Source organism: Taurulus bubalis (assembly GCF_910589615.1).
Source record: "Taurulus bubalis genome assembly, chromosome: 3".
Lineage (NCBI taxonomy): Eukaryota > Metazoa > Chordata > Actinopteri > Perciformes > Cottidae > Taurulus > Taurulus bubalis.
In genome coordinates this window covers 31,240,882-31,261,578 of record NC_136591.1, presented here as the reverse complement: position 1 = coordinate 31,261,578, position 20,697 = coordinate 31,240,882, and the positions used below count along the sequence as shown (strand labels likewise).

The 20,697-nt window shown below is 41.3% G+C and overlaps 1 protein-coding gene across 1 annotated transcript in view; it reads left to right on the top strand.

Moving 5' to 3' along the window:
- Window positions 1-20,697, top strand: part of ryr3 (ryanodine receptor 3) — a gene marked incomplete at its 5' end in the record, with an annotated part of 107,068 nt that overhangs the window by 85,118 nt on the left and 1,253 nt on the right. The window contains 35 exon segments of the mRNA XM_079215247.1: window positions 79-166; window positions 282-374; window positions 2,431-2,598; window positions 3,231-3,290; window positions 3,380-3,514; window positions 3,995-4,107; window positions 5,192-5,288; window positions 6,299-6,411; window positions 6,747-6,798; window positions 6,886-6,942; window positions 7,096-7,195; window positions 8,473-8,552; window positions 8,701-8,777; window positions 8,870-8,943; window positions 10,732-10,742; window positions 10,748-10,829; window positions 10,969-11,057; window positions 11,137-11,265; window positions 11,375-11,479; window positions 11,877-11,958; window positions 12,081-13,363; window positions 13,478-13,530; window positions 13,600-13,765; window positions 13,921-14,007; window positions 14,797-14,997; window positions 15,128-15,258; window positions 15,741-15,783; window positions 16,168-16,295; window positions 16,659-16,719; window positions 17,302-17,448; window positions 18,429-18,563; window positions 19,086-19,242; window positions 19,361-19,425; window positions 19,763-19,863; window positions 19,945-19,996. Of these exon segments, the coding sequence (XP_079071373.1) occupies window positions 79-166; window positions 282-374; window positions 2,431-2,598; window positions 3,231-3,290; window positions 3,380-3,514; window positions 3,995-4,107; window positions 5,192-5,288; window positions 6,299-6,411; window positions 6,747-6,798; window positions 6,886-6,942; window positions 7,096-7,195; window positions 8,473-8,552; window positions 8,701-8,777; window positions 8,870-8,943; window positions 10,732-10,742; window positions 10,748-10,829; window positions 10,969-11,057; window positions 11,137-11,265; window positions 11,375-11,479; window positions 11,877-11,958; window positions 12,081-13,363; window positions 13,478-13,530; window positions 13,600-13,765; window positions 13,921-14,007; window positions 14,797-14,997; window positions 15,128-15,258; window positions 15,741-15,783; window positions 16,168-16,295; window positions 16,659-16,719; window positions 17,302-17,448; window positions 18,429-18,563; window positions 19,086-19,242; window positions 19,361-19,425; window positions 19,763-19,863; window positions 19,945-19,996 (4,615 nt within the window).

Genomic DNA, 20,697 nt, shown 5'->3' with positions numbered 1-20,697 from the left:
CGTGTCCTGCACAGATGTAACACAACTTAATGTAACTCAATAAAAAATGTCTCTGGTTCATGTCTCCGTCCATTCCAGGTCCAGATGGCTGAAGCAGCCGGATGGCGACTCCAATGAGCTCTTCAGGATGGTGGCGGAGATCTTCATCCTCTGGTGCAAGTCCCATGTAAGTCTTACTATTCAATCAATTAGTGGTATCACAATATGAAGTTTGATAATAGTAAGCTGCTCTTGAGGATGTCTTTCTTGATTAACCTCTTTTCTTTGTCCTCTGAACCCAGAACTTTAAGCGTGAGGAGCAAAACTTTGTGGTTCAGAATGAGATCAACAATTTGGGCTTCCTGACTGGAGAGGGCAAGCCGAAGATGTCCAAGGTAAATATAACAAAATAATAGATATTGCTGATGACAACATTAATTTAATGAAAATTACTTCTGAAAGGGATTAGGGCTGAAACGATTTTCTTGATGACTTGATTACTGAAAACTTAATTGTATTGAAGCTTTGTTTAATCCAGCAATGAATGAATCCTATTTGCGTTCAAACCCCAATGCAACTCCACTGCGACCTCCATTTTAGGCCAGAAACTATTAAAAAACCATCAACGAGCCACACTGAGATTTTTTCATTACGAGGAAAATGGGCACTGTAGTTTATTTCAAGTCAGTCCAACATAAACGCTCCTCCTAAATACTCATGTGAGCACCTAATGTGTATTCATTTGTGGCTGAAAATAGCCCTTTTCCACTTGTTTTAGTAACATTTCCCAGTAACTACAGTAGCCAGCTGTTTGAAAACATTATCTGGCCATTTTTTAAGTGATACTTTATATTTGTGAGCAATTATTTTATATTTAAGTCTTTTGCAAAAACGAATAGCGGGACTGAGTACCACAAATATAAGGAGAGGCTCTAAGTATTGAGAGACTGAATGACCTATAAAATATTAAATAAATCACTTCAATGAAACAGGCATTGATTCATTTATTTCCTTTAGGTTTTTCGAGGGAACAGTAGGAACCAACACTGACAAATCTCCATGAACTTCATGTGGGTCAGAAATTGAGCTCTTTAAACCTAAAATGGCATTTTGGGGTTATTAGCATTGCGCTAATGGTTTGTGTTTTCAGACAGTACAAATCTGAATTTGCAAGAGTTTTGATAACATTTACTCAGTAAAGGTGAGGCAACTCAGGCCTCCTAAGATGAATAATGTTTCTTTGGAAGGGGACCTCTTCATTCTGTAAGACGTATGTCCTGTAGTGGACCCAGGAGAGTACATCTTAGTTCTCTTTGGGTTTATTTGGACTTGTCTCACTCCTCACCTGCTGTCCTCTTAACTGTGTCAGCACTTTGGAAAAGCTGAACACAACCTAAATACTTCTCCTGACGTGATCGCCAGGAGAAGCTCCGTTTGCCATGTGCTCCGTTTCTTGCTACTGTATTTTACAGACTTTGCAAATGAATGGAAAAGTCCTCAGCACTTTTCCTGTGTTTTTAATGGATCCCCAGACAAGTGCTGAACACACTGAATATCTAGATGTGAGATGTTCTACAAATCAACTGTATGAGTTCAAGCCTTCAAATGCCGAGGGTTTACGACGTATGACTTTTTAGTATATGAATGTTATCGTAAAGTCGGGTCATATATCTGGATGTTGACAGTGTTTGTTTGGTTCAGCAGTCGCTCAATACGATGTCACTGTGGGAGTTTGTTGTTTATTTGTTTTGGCGCAGCCAAACAGTTCATTTATTTGCACTCTCGGGTTGTTTTGACGCAATAACTCACAGTGGAGAAAACCTCCCCAGCTCTTCTTCCCGGATGACTCAGCATGTTAATTTATTTATGTTGAGGCACTTTGGGTCATTGTGTGCATTTCATCTTATTTAATGGTTTTTGAAAGGAAAATACTTTTTGTGATCTGAAAGCATAGTGTTTGGAAATTGGATCTCAGATTTTGTGGGTAAATAAAGGTAAATCATCCCATTGCCATATAGAAAGTAAAAAAACATAAAGCACATAAAAGCAGCAATCTGATGCAAATGCATGATTGAGGATGTAATGAGTTTTATTTGATTGTAGAAGTAGAAAAACAATTCATAATGTGAAATAAATTAAAAGCAATAGTGTCAATTAAAACTTTTTGATGCAACCTGTTTTATGGGACAAAATAAATTAACAATAAACCAAAGAACAAAACACGCAATAAAAGGCATATCAGGGAGAATATTGCACAACCTGATGATAATTGAGTGAGCTGGATTAATTTTGCTCTCTAAACCACATTGATGATAACAGTAGGATAAATAAATGAAATAGGATGAAGTTCAATTACAAATACATGCTGGGGAAAGTTAAAGTTAATTGTTAGGGAGTTAGCAATGTTAAAACGATACGTCTGTTAACATTGTGTTGTCTTTCCCTCTGTAGTCAGGCGGCGACCAGGAGAGGAAACACAAGCGCCGCCGAGGCGAGTACTACTCCGTCCAGACCTCCCTTATCGTAGCCGCCCTGAAGAAACTGCTGCCCATCGGCCTCAACATGTGCACCCCAGGAGACCAGGAGCTCATCTCCCTCGCCAAGATACGCTACAGTCTGGTAATGTCTCCTTCACACTACAGGATCCAAGATCAGAGTCTCATTGGCTCGCCGCTCGCACATCGGCGCCCGAGTGCCATGTTTGACCTGTTCAAAGACGCCAGCCGAGAGGCTTGCTGGTGTCTCTTTCATTCATTCCAGACATGTAACCTGCTAAGTATCTGAACTGGCTGGGGAGCTGCAGCCTATGAGAGCACGAGAAACCTGGTGGAGTGGTCTCATTTTACATTCAGCCATCTCTTCAGTTATTTTAGGTCTCAATATGTATTCACTGATAGATGATATTAATAGAATGAGCCTTTAATAAAGTTATTAATTTCATCATAGAGAGTAACTTTCTAAATCCCCTGTCAAAGATACATTTATACTTTATATTGAGTGATACCTCTTGACCAAGCTTATGTGATTGTATCCTCTTTTTCTGCATCACAGACTTCAGCTTTAATTTCCCTAATTTTCCCCTTTGATGCGGTAGACATTCAGTAGGTTATGGAATTACAATTATTTGTTTAATGTTTTCCAATGTGAAAGCATTATACACACATTAACACCCTGTCTATTATCTTTTAAAGTCTTCCACCAACAGGATATTAACACTTTGTCTCTGTGATGAATACCCTTTCCCTTCACAGAGAGACACTGATGATGAGGTGAAGGAGCACTTGCGTCAGAATTTCCATCTTCAAGACAAAGTGAGATGATGTTCTCTCTAGTTGTAATTCTAGCAAAAGATCCGTTTCAGTGATTTAAGTATAATGCTTTGATTGTTGTGGCGTCGTAGTCTGAAGACCCAGCGGTTCAGTGGCAGCTGAACTTGTACCAGGACGTGGTGGTGAAGAGCGAGGAACCTGCAAACTCCGAACACACAGTGGACCGAGTGCAGAGCATCTCAGCTGCTGTCTTCCACCTGGAGCAGGTACAAACATGTTTATTACAACAATATGTCACAGGACATAAAAGGTAAGCAAATGCGGTATTACTCTTTAGAAAATAAAGGTAAACCAACTGTCCACTCAGGTGACACCCTATCAGAGCACAGAAGGCAGCTGTTATTAATAGGCAACCATTTGAATAAGTCAGTTAGTTATTGATGTCATTAATAAAGAAAGAATAACAAAATAATCAATGGTTTTATCTATTAAAATCATGTCCTGTATTTCTGTGTTTTATTTTATTTTGAATTTGAACATTTTGGGCTTTAGGACTGTTGGTTGGACATAACAAGCAGTAGGAGTCCCTTGACAAAGTAACTAGCAGATTAATTAATCATAAAGATATTAATTTGTTGCAGCAACAAAGCCTTTGACATAATACAGTCCCAAGCATATAGCATCTTTGTCACTACACAATCGGTCCCCGCTTTGCGTTTCACCTTCAGCATTTCTTTGTCCCTCAGGTGGAGCAGCCTCTGAGAAATAAGAAGCTTGTCCGGCATAAGCTGCTGTCCAAACAGCGTAAGCGTGCTGTGGTGGCGTGTTTCCGCATGGCTCCGCTCTACAATCTACCCAGGTGATTCTCTTCAACACATATCAACTGATTTACAATGTCAATAATTCATTATTGACATAAAACCCAATTAAGACATTGCTTTATCTCAATCTAACCGTACATAACAGGCAATCACCGAGTAGTCGTCGGGGGTGGGGCATTTCTTTTCTTGATTGTGTGCCCATGTGAACCCCTCATTGTCTCCCTAATGACATTCTCTCCTCTGTGTTGTTTTCTTGCATAACACTACCTCATCCTCCCTCAGATACAAAAATAATAATTACTTCCTGAATGGCTATCGGGAGGTTTGGTTGGAAAGGGCATTCAAAGCCTCCAGCTTTGACCGCCTGTTCTCCCTGCTGACGGTAAAGTGAAACCACAGGGTGAATGCTTCATCACCCCCTTCATCCACCAGGCTGTGGACCGATATCTCTGCCTACCTGCCAACCAATTGTTTCTGCACTGTTGATTCTGATTGGTCAGCTAGCATGAGCCCAAGAATTGACTGAAACAAACTTATTTGGAAAGCGGAAACACACTGCAAGCTGCAGGCCTTGTCTCATTTCAGGTGTACAAGGAACGATTGAAGAAAAGGAGAGAGGAAGAAAGAAAGAAATCTATTTAAAACAATTTTAACTTTTATTTGTTGGCGACCATTTTCACAAAAGTATGCTTGATTACAGTAATATAAAGTATAAAAGCTGTTTCATGTTATTTTGCTTCCGGCTCTTAAAGATCTGTTTTTCATTTGACTTTTCGCCAAAAACTTATGTTACAACACACATCTACAAGAAAAAAAGTTGTCGATGCACCTATTTGTTGGAAAACTGCATATCTCCCCTAAAGTGTGCATGCTCCTCTAATGGATTTTACAACCTGAAGGAAGGAACTGTGGTTCTGTGAGAGCCCAAACGTGACCAGTCAGAAGAGCCAGTGGGTCCCACATTGACCACTCACCTCCCCTGCCTGAAATGCAATTCCTGTAACCCCTTCCCCTCCTTCATCTCTCCTTCCTGTCTCCTCCAAACACTCACCAGAACCCACCCTAATGCCACTGTACCTCCCTCCCCACTACCCTCCATTCCTCCCGACCTCCCCTCCCCAGGCATCGCTCTATCAACTTCTTCATCCCGGCCTATCAGAGACTTTGGATAGAGGCAGAGGAGTACTCCTTTGAGGAGAAGCTAGTTCAGGATCTGGCAGTAAGTACTGGGCTCGCCTTGCCCTTGCCCCATGTGCCCTGCGTTGGCACCCCTCTGCCAGTCCTGTCTGCCGAATGCTTCTTTAGCACTGCGCCCGTCGAGCCTTGGGAGCGCGCCCGGGTGGGGACCTCGCCCAAAGCACCCAGGGGCGGCCCTCGCTCTAAGCGTGCGAAACCCTTCAAACAGAGATCCGTCAGGGGTCAGAGGCTGCATGACCAACTCAGGAGACACAGGGCCGGCTCCGGCGCTCACGTCTCTAGGAAAGCAGGCTTTGCCTTTCTAACAGCAGTGGTAAGGAGGGCCGTTGAATAGGAGTCATTAGCTGTTTGGCTGTCAGATCTGGATCCAACCCATCAGTTGTCTTTTCGCTGTACTCTGTAAGTCTGTAGTGTGTATCCGTGACGTTGCAGTACTTTCTGTGGCCGTGGCGTCAGTGGCATGCTTGCGTAGTCGTGTGAAGATCACATTTCATTAGATCTTTGTACGCAGATGTGCAGCAAATTCATAAAGACACTAAAACGTTGCCGTTAAATAAGTACAGCCTCAGATACAGTTGCTTCTTGTTGAGGATTTATTTTTTAAATACGTTTATTCTACAAGTCTTTCAAGATTAGTTTGTACTCGTGGACATTTGTGTAGTCCCTCTTTGTGAGGCTCCGATACTGTCAGCGTCATTCCTCATGTTCAAAGTCATGTCACCAAATGGCTTACTGCTTGCATCTGTTTGCTGTAACATGCATGGATTTGAAAACTGGTTTCAACGCTGTCCATCATCTACACTTAACGTCCTTGCCCTGTCCTCTCCACGGATCACCAGGACATGGCAAAAAAAAAATCATTTGCATGCTAGTGCTCGTTGAATGTTACTGACTCATCACTGGGTTTTTGACAAATGTGTGAATGGGCACAATTGTCACTGAGTTTGTGACGATAGAAAACAAAATATTTTGAATTAGAGGGATGATTAGTGATCAGATGAGACAGTGCTAACTGTCTGTGGACTCCTACAGAAAACCCCAATGAAAATTGTGGAGGAGGAGGAAGAGGAGGTGGCTGAGATCCAGCCGGACCCTCTTCACCAACTCATCCTCCACTTCAGCCACAACGCTCTGACAGAGAGAAGGTGAGAGAGTCACGTGACTCACAGTGAGCATGCATCTGTCATAACTCTTTCAATGTGCTTTTTGAAAGGCACGGTATGATGGAAGATGTTTTACATTTTTGGTTTCTGTGATTTATTTTAAATGTGCTGCTTTTAGCTTTTTTATTTTAACAAATTATTTCCTCATTAAGAAGTCTATTGACTCAAGAGTGACGTACTGTAAATATGCTTTAATCGCTAAGGATGTAGTACTTACATTATTTAACAAATATAATAGTATGTGCTCTTGTTTCATGTAGTATAAAATATAAAAATAATATTTGTTGTTGATACATTGGGACATCACTTCTTTTCAGTTACTTGGAAGAAGATCCTTTGTATATTGCGTATGCAGACATGATGGCAAAGGTAGTGGCCTTTAAGTTATTTTTTATGTTTCTATCATTCTGGAAAGACTTGATTTAACAACATGAATGTTGACCTTTCTGTCTTCAGAGCTGTGCAGAGGATGAAGAGGAAGAAGAAGAGGAAGGGAAAGAAAAGACATTTGAGGTATGCATTCAGGCAGATGTCCTGATAACAATGTCTCTGTCACGTTCTCAAAACATCTTAGTTTACCCAAACTCTGTCACTTGCAAATAATCAGAACCGGTACGTAGAGGTTTAAGCTGATGATGACGGCTGTGCGTGTGTGTTGCTCCTCAGGAAAAAGAGATGGAAAAGCAAAAGATCCTGTATCAGCAGGCGAGGCTGCACGCCCGCGGGGCCGCGGAGATGGTGCTGCAGATGAGCAGCGCCAGTAAAGGTAACAATGAGCTGGACTCCACAGTGTGCAGGCAGTTTAAAGGAAGTCATTCTGTCACCTTTCTGCAGTTTTTTACGAGCTCTTTTTTTCTGGGGAGTTTCAGCTCCATTAAATATGATGCCTTTTCTGGGGGAAACAATTAATATGTATGAATAAGACACAAAAAAGCTAACCTGCCATCTTAAACATAATGTAGTATGTTTTTGGTACCCTTTAGGGCTGCAACTAACGATTATTTTAATAATCGATTAATCGGTTGATTATTTTTTTGATTAATCGATGAATCGGATAAAAAAAGCAAAAAAACATTGATTTCCAACCCTTTGTTCAAAAACAGAAGTGACAGTGCAAATTCGCAATGCAAAACATGTTCAGAAAGCACAAACAGGTTGCTCCTTGAACATCCCCGAGCTGTTAATTAAACAAATTAGATTAAAATGGACTAACACTAAAAACATACACATGTATGCTTTACATCTGCCTTTTTACTGTAATTGATCTCCTTGGAGCAGAGGCTGCTTTAGCATGCCCTGCTTTATCAATATGTATGAAACACTGGGACAGTGGGAAGCTGTACTGCTCCTCTCACGTCTGTTTTGACCGAAACCTCCAGGCCCAGCTCCACCTCATCTCAGCTCTGCATCAAGCTGCGCTGCATATAGAGTCCTCTTCCTTAAACTATTTCATTCTGGGCCTCTTGCAACCACGAAATGACGTTGTTGGCTAAGCCCAACTACGTGATTTGATTCAGTCTACTTTGAGTAAAAAAACAACCTGCAGCCAGGTCCGCCAGTGTGCCGATTTAACGTTAACGAGTGACAGCGTGAACTGAACCAGACCGGGGGGTGACGGCATGTTTCACCACGTTACGGTTTTTTACAAGCAAGACTGAACTGTAACGGAACATAACGGAACTTTAACGACAATACACAACCCAAACACGTTAGCTAACGTGATAGCAAGCTGACTAGCTTCCATTAACAACAAGTTAGAGGGAAATGAAGCCGCTGTAGACATCTTAACGCTGGTTGGCCAAGACTCGACACGTCACATCCAAGATGTTCTATTTTTGCTAAGATCACGACTTCAGCGTTTCTCAGTCTCTCACTCCAATCTCAGACACGCTGGCGGCTCTGCGCTGCTCTTTTTTTCTCTCCGCGTTGTTGCAGCCCTAGTACCCTTAAATTCCTCCTTACCATATGCACACACACCTTGCGTTTATTTATTTTTCCTTCATGTTGTTGACTTGCAGCTTTTCTTTCACTCTTTTCTATCAGGACGTCTGGGCCCCATGGTGACCTGCACCCTCAAACTAGGAATCTCCATCTTAAATGGAGGCAATGTGCAAGTTCAGCAGGTCAGATAAAGCGGCTCAAATATCCAACTTTGTTCATCGTGTTGTCCAATTTACTGTGTCATTCCTATTCTTCTGTCCAACCACCAACATGTTCAGAAACTACACTGGAGTATCACTTGTTTTAATGCATTTCATCTCTTTATCCCAGAAAATGCTTGATTACCTGAAAGAGAAAAGAGATGCAGGCTTTTTCAAGAGTCTCTCAGGACTGATGCAGTCTTGCAGGTATTATGCTGTTATATTATCTATGCCACAAAAAAATATTTCTGTGCTCACATCAAGTGCTTCTATTTTACGTTTGAGTTTTCTTTCCGAAGTGTCTTGGACTTGAATGCATTTGAGAGGCAGAACAAAGCAGAAGGACTTGGCATGGTGTCAGAGGAAGGCTCATGTAAGTTAAGAGACGTCTTATCGATGGGAAATTTGATCCTACCTGTTGCCCCTTCCTCAGTCTTCTGAGCGAGCATCACATTTCTGACAGTTCAGTTGACCTCTCCTGTTGAATGCACATGTCTTTACCCTTGATCACAAAACAACAAAACACCCCATGTTTTAACCTTCACTAAACTAATGCTGAACCATGACAACTGCATAACCTAGGTGTCCATTCAGAGCTTTTAATACATGCTAGTTCCTAATTAGTAGTTTCTCTATGGCCCTTGTTGAAGAAACAATCAGAATTACATTGCTGTCAATGTGAATTTTGATGTATACAAATAGCTTTCTGCTTTTGTGCTACAGTCTTGAAGCCTTTTAAGTCGGTATTGTGTTGCAGTAAAACAAGCAGGCATGGGTTTTAAATATATTATGGGACTGTGTAATATGTAGTAGTAGTAGTAGTTGTAGTAGTAGTAGTAGTAGTACAAGTATCAAGCCAGTTTCCTTTCACCTTTTTGATGATATTAAGGAATGTATGTATGCTGTCATCTGTTTCACAGCAGTGGTTTCTGAGTGTCTAAAAGGACATGGTCCAGCATTAAAAACAAATCTCTCTTCAACTTTCAACAAACTCTTCAGTTAACACTTTTCACATCAAACTCTGTTTGTCTTTTCATCATTCAGTCCTCTGCCCAACATTTCCATCGAGTTCTATGTTTAACAATTCAGAGTTACTATTTGTGTTACTGTTGTGAATTCTTATTTGCTACTCAGCTCGTTGGATACAACACAGACACAGACCAAGTCTATGACCTCCCCCCGTCTAAAACTATTCTTTTTAACTGCATGACTTTGTTTTTCACTCGTAGACGAAATATTCATAATTCTTTGTATTGTATTTCAATGTCCTCTCTTTTTGCTTATGTCTTCGTGTATTGTTTGTCTCCTTCCTGTCATTCTATAAAAACCATCGATGACAGCCAACACTAAGGGTAAATAGCACATTTAGATCGTCTTGATATGGCAATGCTTCCACCCTGAATGTCTCTTCCATATCTGTGGTTCATACGTCCTGCTTTATTCAGCAGCTCTCTCCCAGATGTGGAGGGACAAACTGCATGCAGAGTGTACACAGAAAGGGCGATCTTCAAGAATCCATTGCTCGTCCTTTTGTGTGTTATTTGTTCCCATTCCTCTCGTTTTAACATTTACTAATGCAAATCCTAATACTGATGCTCAAAGCTGTTGTTCGACAAGTGCTTCATCTCAAGGGTTTGACTGAAGGTTTGTGGACTCTTCCACAGCCTAAGCAAAGCTTTGTGTTGCTTTGGATTAGGGGCGTTATTCACAATGCTGGTTTCCATACAGATGTCCAACTTTCACATGGTCTTTCTGTGCTCATTTTGTTTAGCTGTGTTGAATGAATTATCTGGTTGATTTTATTTATTTTAAAAGTGAATTATGTAACCACGTCTGTCCACTGCTTTTCTTCTTGAAATGACATCCTTCATCACACTCAAACCCCGCCAACATGTGAAAGTTGTTTGGCTTCCTCAAGCTTATGGAAATTTCCAGGTGTTTCATTTGTTGTTTAATGTAAGGGCATTTTTACAAAAAGCTCTTTGGATTCAGTTTTAAACCTGCAATCTAAAGGCCCTGGACTTCAATTATGTATTGAACCTGTCCTGCTTCCCCCCTTATAATTGCTTTTGAGGGGCTTTTACATATTATTCAACTGTGTTATATTCAATACATAAATACTTAAATTACATTGTGTCGGGTCATAGTTGTTGTCACCAAGATGTATTTTCTTCTAAGGTTCCAAGGTGCTACAGAATGATGAATTTACTAAAGATCTGTTCCGGTTTTTGCAACTTCTGTGCGAGGGGCACAATGGAGGTGAGCTCCCGCTTCTGCTTATTGTTAAGTCATGCATCAGTGTTTTCTTTGTATGGCTTGTTTCTGCACTGCGCCACAACGGCATGGTGATCCATGAGAAGAGGAAGGACATGGATGAGAAAATATTTCTTTCTGTCAGATTTCCAGGACTTCCTGAGAACCCAAACTGGAAACACGACCACAGTCAACATCATCATCAGCACTGTGGACTATCTGCTGCGTCTCCAGGTGTGTAAAACACAAATATGTTCACACACTTACCTGCGCCGCTATATTTATTGTCTAACAATGTGATACTGCTGTCTAGGAATCTATCAGTGACTTCTACTGGTACTACTCTGGCAAGAATGTCATTGATGAGACTGGAAGACTCAACTTCTCCAAAGCTTTATCTGTTGCCAAGCAGATATTCAACTCTCTGACTGAGTATATTCAGGTAAGAAGCTGATCCCTCAGTCAACACTAATAAATCCACAATGAAATTACCTTAACAAATATTTAATCAAATGTCTTTTTCTTTCTTTCCCATCATTTCTTTCCTACAGGGCCCATGTATTGGGAACCAGCAGAGTTTAGCTCACAGCAGACTTTGGGATGCAGTTGTTGGCTTCTTGCATGTATTTGCGAACATGCAAATGAAGCTGTCTCAGGTACAATACACCTTGTAATTCTTCTACTTGGAAAGCATCTCCTTATAAGGAAAATATAGTTCAGCATGAGAGGATACAACTAAAACAAGCCGATCTTTTTTTAGTAGTGCTCTCTTCCTTTGTACTCCTTGTAAACATTTATCTAATTTCTCAATATATCTCTCATCACTGCTTTTAAGCCTAAAACATTATGCCACGTACAGCTATGACAGGTTAGTTATTTGATACATTTTCCACAACTTCTATTGGGCTTCTTTAATAACTATCCTGTCGTAAAGGCGTTCAAAACACATTACTGAGGTGAACATTTGGAGTCTAAACGACTTTGTGTTGTTCTTCCTTTGGGGAAACTCCTCCCGAGCAAAGCTTTAACAGAAAGACTCTCATCTCCTTGTAGGACGCCAGTCAGATTGAGCTGTTGAAGGAGCTGATGGATCTACAGAAGGACATGATTGTCATGTTGCTGTCTCTGCTAGAGGGTAAGAGCCTGAAGCTGTCATTCGCTGTCAAAGAAATGAGCAAGAACACAAACATCTCGACACAGTTTGAGCGTGCATGTAAATCATGTTGTGCATAATGCATCGTGTTTGTGTGTAATTAGGTAATGTGGTGAACGGAACGATTGGAAAGCAGATGGTTGACACCCTGGTGGAGTCTTCTAGCAATGTGGAAATGATCCTCAAGTTCTTTGATATGTTCCTCAAACTGAAGGACCTGACGTCCTCTGAAAACTTCAGAGAGTACGACCCGGAGTTCAAAGGCATTATTTCAAAGAAGGAGTTCCAGAAGTCAATGGAGAGCCAGATGCAGTACAGCCAGTCTGAGATTGAATTCTTGCTCTCGTGTGCAGAGACTGATGAAAATGACATGTTTAATTACATAGACTTTGTGGAGCGGTTCCACGAGCCGGCCAAAGATATCGGCTTCAACGTGGCAGTGCTGCTGACCAACCTGTCTGAACACATGCCACACGACTCCAGACTCGCCACCTTCCTAGACCTGGCTGCGAGTGTCCTGAGCTACTTTGAGCCTTATCTGGGTCGTATTGAAATCATGGGCAGCGCGAAGCGGATAGAGAGGGTGTACTTTGAGATCAGTGAGTCGAGCCGCGAGCAGTGGGAGAAGCCGCAGGTCAAAGAGTCCAAGCGTCAGTTCATCTTTGACGTGGTCAACGAGGGCACGGAGAGCGAGAAGATGGAGATGTTTGTGAATTTCTGCGAGGACACCATCTTTGAGATGCAGCTGGCCTCGCAGATCTCCGAGCCAGATGTGGTTGAACAACCTGAGGACGAGGACGAGGAAGAGGCTCACAGTATGCTGGACGAGCTGGCTGGAGAGGAAGAGGGCGCCATAGAGTCGGTCTCAGCCTTCACCACTGCATGCCGCTCAGTCAAGAAGAAGATCGGACATGTCCGCCAGATCTTTTCTGTTAAAAACGCGCGCAAGCAGTTCAAGAAAATCAAGAAGCTGAGCGTCAAGGAGATTATTACCGGCTTCTTCTCCTTCTTCTGGATGCTCTTCACTGGCTTCTTCAAGGGAATCTACAGCCTCATCTTTGGGTTCTTCCACGTCATCTGGTCCTCCATGTTTGGCGGTGGCCTCGTCGAGGGAGCCAAGAACATAAAGGTGACGGACATCCTCGGAAACATGCCTGACCCGACCCAGTTCGGTATCCACGGAGATGTGATTGAAGGAGAAAGGGTGGAAGCCGTAGAGTCATCTGGGAGGTTAGATACGGCCATGGCACCAGCAGGCGACTTAGAGGTCGATGCAATGTTGGATATGCTGTCGAATCCCAAGAGGGAAGGAGGAGGAAAACATGTGGAGCCGGGCCTGGGAGATATTTCTGAGTTGAGTGCAGAGATCTCCACTGCTGACAAGAAGGTTTGTATACACAGTTCAACTGATACATGGTTTTAAACCCTGCAGATATCTACTTGTTCATTATTTCTTCCATTCAGTTTTTCAGCTCATGACAATATAATTCTCTCCTTCCAGAAACCTGCTGTCAAGGCTGTCGAGAAGCCCGAAAGCGAACCTGAGAAAGCAGAGTGAGTAAAATGAAGTGTGAGGAAAATGAATTATTATCATATAAAATAAACAAACTGTTTTGAAAACAGCACAGAGAACCAGGAGAAGGAGGATACGCCAAAGAAGGAGGAGGAGGCCAAGGAGCCAGTGGTGGAGGAGAAGCCCAAGAACAGATCGAGTCAGCCGAAAGAGGCCGCGCCGGCCTTCATGTTGAGTATCTTTGCCGTTCTGGAGGTCTATCTGATGAAGATACTGGTGAGCCCCACTTATGCTTTCTTTTCAATAGTTTCAAAATGTCTTGTTGCTCAGTATTGTGTGTTTCAGAACTCATTCCTGTTTTGTTTCTTCCAAAATGTGCATAGAAGAATTACAAAGTTAATCTCGCGGGTAATCAAGCGTTTTCCCTCCAGAACTACCTGGCCCGGAACTTCTACAACCTGCGTTTCCTGGCTCTGTTTGTGTGTTTTGCCATCAACTTCATTCTTCTCTTCTACAAGGTAACTCAAGTCCAGTTTCCATCCAAATGTAATGCACATTTTAACTGAATTTCCAGAATTCTTTTAAACTATTTCAGAGGAGGGTGCAACAGGATTAAAAGAGCAAAACAATGTAAAACCGTGTCGAAAATGTGGAAATCTGGCATTTATATTCAGTCCACACAAATCGAATGTTTTTATTTGCTGCCATTTTTTTTTTTGAGGAACGTAAGCTTGACTTTCATTCTCTAATTCTCTTTTCATTGCGTTGCACTCTTTCAATCAACGGTGATATTTGAATTCTTTTTTTATTTCTTGTGTTTTAACTCAGATCCACTCACATGGAAAATACTCGAAGTATCCAAAGCCCCACAACTGTCCTTTTTAAACTCTTCTAAACTTGTTTCTTCAGTTTCTCAAACTTGTGCTTTTACACAATCTTTTTTTATTGAACAAAAGCCAAACTTTTCAAATGTCGAATGTCGTCTTGACACAAGCAAATGCACAATAACTAAATCATATAAAATTGGAAATTCTATCCAAAAAAAGTTACAAGATTAGACATTAAAGTTGTTCATAATCCTCATTCTAAACAAATACGCATGCATACATGAGCTGATTTGATGTAGCTACCTGAAATGGGTATTCTCTCTCTCTGCTGTGCTTTGAGGAAACCAAACATACCCCTTGGAAGCTTTGAATTTGTGTGTTGGGTAAGGTTGGAAAAAGTACTAATATTAACATTAAATAAAGCATGTAAATGACACTGATCCTTCCTTGTATATGTGGTATATACTCTTTGCTTCTTAGGTCACTGGTGAAGCTGGTGAAGAAATAGATGAGGCAAAGACGTGGGATGGCGAGGAGGATGATGGCATTAACACATTATTCGACATGGATGAGTTTGTCCTGCAGGAGAGCAGCGGCTACATGCTCCCCACCCTTCGCTTCCTGGCTATATTCCACACGGTCATCTCCCTTGTCTGTGTGTTCGGGTACTACTGTCTGAAGGTAGGTGTATTTGCCATGCCATTACTACTTCAACAGACTGTCCTCACTGAGACCATAATATTGTATTTGCAGATGATTCCTTTGTGTAAGCTACAGTTTAAGTTACCCATCTTAAAATGTTTGCCACAAGGTTCCATTGGTGGTGTTCAAGAGAGAGAAAGAGATCGCCAGGAAGCTTGAATTCGATGGTCTCTACATCACCGAACAGCCGTCTGACGACGACATCAAGGGCCAGTGGGATCGACTCGTCATCAACACCCCGTGGGTCACTGGCCGCGTTCACAGCTGGCTTTAGCAGTAGTCTCCTCTTAATGGTTTATGTGGATCATTTAACAACTTGTCTTCAGATGATCACACAGAACTAGGGTTGGGTACCAAACTTAAAGGTACCAATCAAATATCGTCGGTGGCTACGTCTCAAGTCACAGTCATGGCGAGCCGAATGCGGTCGTGTGGGGAAGTAGTTCAAAGCGTTAGCTGCAACATTTCTAATGCAAAACGCAAAGCTGACCAGTTCCAGATTAGAGAATATTTTGAATTATTAGACGATTAATCGCTAAATTAACTAATCAAGTATTCATCGTTGTTGATAAATTCAACAGTAATAACAGGGAAAGTAATGATCATTCCTAGCTGACGCACTTTGGATGCAGTTCGGTATCTATCCGACTTTAGGAGGGAATTTAACAGTTTTAAACTGTTGTAGTACCACAGCTGAGTCTTACTTCTCCTCTCTTTCATAGGTCTTTCCCCAGCAACTACTGGGACAAGTTCATCAAGCGCAAGGTGAGTATTTAAGAAGAATTTCAGGCCAAAGTTACAACACGTACAGATACTGATCAACCCGATTATAGAATACATAGCTAAATAAAATAAGTCAAATGTGACAGGCATTGTTTTCTATTTATTTAAAAAGGCCGTAATGGTAATTTGCCATAACATATGACGTCCTTATTACATTTAAATTGGTCTTATTGTCATTATTTGACTTTTTCCAATGAGTGGCTAAAGCAGATTTCCGTAGTTGTTCACATGTTATGTGAGGGTAATATTGATATGCACTCTACAGACTCTGGAGCATCCTGCGTTGCTGCATCGTCTCTAAAACCGACTGCACTTCTTTCTAATTTTTGGTGACCGAGCTGATCTCTTCTGTCTCTGAATGTGTAGGTGATCAACAAATATGGCGACCTTTATGGAGCTGAGCGAATCGCTGAGCTCTTGGGCCTGGATAAGAGCGCTCTGGACTTTGACCCCACAGTGGAGACGGTAGAGAAGGAGGCGTCTCTGCTCTCCTGGTGAGAACTCAACCCTTGTTTTACTCTATTTACAACCAATGGAAATAAACAGCAGTTTATTCGTCTTCAGGGATCATTGACAGTGTACTCAAAGGGCTTTTAGATTAGGGCGAGTCTGAAAGCATGAACGTTTGAACATAACCTGACGATGGCGATGTTTGATGCTGTTGGATGGACTCACTGAGTTTAACCATAAACAATACAGTATCTTCTCATGTTTACTGATAATTAGCAGATACGTGGATAGAATGATTGAAATTCCCCGAACTCAAAATTAAGCAGATTCATAGAAAACCCAGCTATCACCTTATGATCCTAATGCATAGTTATAGTTGATATAACATTGTGTTTTCTTGTTGGCAGGCTGAGCTCCATTGATACAAAGTACCACATCTGGAAAATGGGCGTGGTTCTGACTGACAATGTAAGTTAATTTAATGTGTGCACTAAAAGCACTGTGGGGGAAATACAATACAATGTTTGACTCAAGGTTAGGGTTCTGGCAATTAAAGTTATTTACGTTGTACTTCTACTAATTGAGATTAGATAGCGTTATTTTAATCTATTTTTAATGTAATTTAACCAGGACCTTATAAATAGCCTCATGAATAAGAAAATGCCAATGGTTATGTTTATGGGTTTATGGTCCTACTGGGAATAGACACACACACACACACACACACACACACACACACACACACACACACACACACACACACACACACACACAATATGTGTAGTGAAATGCAGGGTGGCATACTATGAAGGCTGTGCTCAGAGATTTGTTTGCAATTATTGACAAGATTAAATTAAAATGAGTAAAAATAAGAATTGGGTAAAAAAACTGTTCATTTAATAATACAAAAATCAGCATATGTTGCGAGAGTATGCCGAACTATACAATAACATTATGTTCACGCTTGAAGACAAATACACAGAGCAATGCAAACGTGTTTTAAATACTCGTTAGACCTGTCCCTAATGAATGGCCGTTATTCCCCTGCAGTTCTTCCTGTATCTGATCTGGTACACCACCATGTCCATTTGCGGACACTTCAACAACTTCTTCTTTGCGGCCCACATGCTGGACATCGCCATGTGCTTCAAGCCCCTTCGCACCATCCTCTCTTCTGTTACCCACAATGGCAAGCAGGTACGTACATCAACCAGTAGAGGGAGCCAGAGCACCGATACAACGGCCATCGCTCATGTGGCAGAGCAACGTTTTCTAACGGGCCCTTTTTCCAGGCTTCTACTCAGATCTAGAACAAAATTAAGGAGATCCGAGAGGGTTTTAAATTGTTAAAAGAGTAAAGGGATGTGATTTGCAAGATAGTTTGCTCTAATCTAGTAAAGCACAGTATAAACATGTTGTACCTAGTATTGTTTACGAGTTGATCAAACTAATTAAAGATGAGATAGAATTTGATTTACTTCTCACTGTGATTGTAAGTGTGTAGTAACTTCAAGCTTGGAAGTCTGAACCGTAAGTTAAATATCTTACAATAAATAAAATAGCTTGCTAAAAGTAATGCTGAAACAACTCAAATATTTAGGTAAATGACAATAGATAGGTCATAAGTGTTGAAATACTTTGCTAAAAGTAATTAATCTACGACTATTGGGTAGTAGAATAAAAGTAGTGAATAGATGGTTGAAATAGCTCAAAGTAATGGAATAAGAGATGAGATGTTTATCTCCTGCAAGGGTTTTTCATCTTTATACGTCTTTATTTTCTTTCTCAAAGTCAATGCATCAGGCATCATCCACATATAAATGCATTTCTGTTCAGAAGGAAGTTCTGTAATGTTGTGAATTGGATTTACTGAATTGCTGAAGGTCTCTGAATATTGATGAAAGCCGCCCTAAAATTCTCAATTCAGCTGTCGAGGCCTAAGAATATTGCAGTTCTTTTATGCTCCATTTACTCTCTGAGAGAAATCTGCCCTGACATTGACATGTTAATTCAGTTATCTGGCATAAGATGGAGAGATTACTCTCACAATCTACATTTAAAGAACAGGCACAGCCGCTCCCTCAACGCTCAGTTCAAATGATGACTGGGAATAAATGAAGGTCAAATGATAGATTCCCGTGATTGGATATATTTTCATGATCTGTTCGTCCTGCTAGCTCATGCTGACCGTCGGTTTGCTGGCCGTGGTCGTCTACCTGTACACCGTGGTAGCCTTCAACTTCTTCAGGAAGTTCTACAATAAGAGCGAGGATGAAGACGCGCCCGACATGAAGTGTGACGATATGATGACGGTCTGTATTCATTTAGGAAGACATTTTGAAAATAGAAAAAATGGCTTTCCATGTCTGCGGCCTGCAGCAAGGGCAAATGTTTGGAGATTTTATTTTATATGTTTGGCTTTAAAAAAAATTGCCAGGTGGCCTTTATTGTGGTATGAAAGCAGGAGGTGAGAACGAGACTGAGTCGAAAAATATATTTTCTTTTGTGAACTGAATGAAAAACATAACAAATGATTTATTACATAGCTGGTGAATTCATGTATTTGCTCTCAAAGAACAGTAGAGTAATTTTCTTCACCTTTTATGAGACACATCTTTTGCTTCTTCAAGCTTTATTCTTCTTCTTATCATCTTCTCACAATAGATGACGTCAAATTTCCAGTCGCAAACTGAATCCTCAGTAACATCGTGCAATGAATTTAGTTTTTTTTGTCTGAAACCACAGAAAAAGATACAACTGCCTTTAATACTCTCCTCGTGATTTCATCTTGAGTGAAGCTCAAAGGTTCTTTCCTGTTCCTCTCCTGGCTGCAGTGCTATTTGTTCCACATGTATGTGGGCGTGAGAGCTGGTGGTGGGATTGGAGACGAGTTGGAGGACCCAGCTGGAGACTCCTATGAGCTCTACCGCATCCTGTTTGACATCACCTTCTTCTTCTTCGTCATCGTCATTCTGCTGGCCATCATTCAGGGTACACGATCTTTACATTGTCCTGCCGTGTGTCTGTGTTCTGCTTCCTGAAGCATAAATGCGCCTACAAATGTGTTACAAGTCATTGCTCACCAACCAACCGTTGCACCCCCCTTCAGGTTTGATCATCGATGCCTTCGGTGAGCTCAGAGACCAGCAGGAGCAAGTGAAGGAGGACATGGAGGTGAGACTGTGTGCATTAGGAGGAAACAATTCAGCCACAAAATGTGTTTATGTTATGTTTTTCATATTTAAATGGTTCGGTTTGTGTCAAACAAACCCAGTCTGGTGCATTTTGCCTGGTTCATTTTTGGCTCATGTGAAAACGTCAACTGAAATTATGGAGACTATTGTGGTGGTTCCTCATTTAAAAGTGACGAACAAAGTGAAATATAGCGACAACAGTAAATATCTTCTCCTGTATGATAAACAGACCTCTTTATTGTCCTGTGATGAAGATACAGAAGAGAATAAGAGTATTGTGGTATTTATGAGTTCGCCCCGCCTCGTTCCTCTTTCAGACCAAATGCTTCATCTGCGGCATCGGGAATGACTACTTTGACCGGACGCCTCACGGGTTTGAAACCCACACCTTACAGGAGCACAACCTAGCCAACTACCTGTGAGTGCAGCAACTCATTTAAAGTCGCACGTATTTCTGATCTCCGATGTTTCTCACGCCTCGTGCTCCTCCCGCGTGCAGGTTCTTCCTGATGTACCTGATCAACAAGGACGAGACTGAACACACGGGGCAGGTACGGGACTGCGTTCACTTCTCCACAGCTTTTTCTTTTGTGATATATATATATTTTGTCTTTTGAATCTTAAGACCAAAGGAAGGTTCCAGTAACTTCAGTAGGTTTTACTTGTGCAACATTTCAACCCACTTGTGATGTTGCATAAGTACGGCTCAGCAGGAGGAAGAAGCAGCAATGCGTGGGTTCACTTTGCCGCTGACTTTTTTTTATATTAACGTATTATTGCAGTGCACCTGAGATTCAAGTCGGTTTTCTTTGATATGCATGCACTGTTCTTATGTCACAAACTTAGTGGAGGAAAAATAAAAAAAATTTTTTTTTAAAAAAGGCTGGCCTTACGGATCACTCAGTTTAGGTCTTAATACAAATAATACTGAATGATGCATTAACCTCCTATACTATCTTCTTACAGCCTGTTTTACCAAATGTGCAACATTCAAGCTGTGCAAGCTGTGCAATATATTAGATATCCTGTTGCTCATTTGGATATGTCACTAATCAAACCACATGCAGTGCTTATATCCCACACATGAGCATGCAAGAGCCATGTAGGATCCGGGTATGAATCCACTATTTCCACATCTGTGACACATTACGGTCCTCGCTCATTGTCACAATGTCCCTTTTAAATGGTCCATCGCTCATAAACCTAAAACATTGTAGTTTACATACTATGACTTTTTTATGAACTACTATCC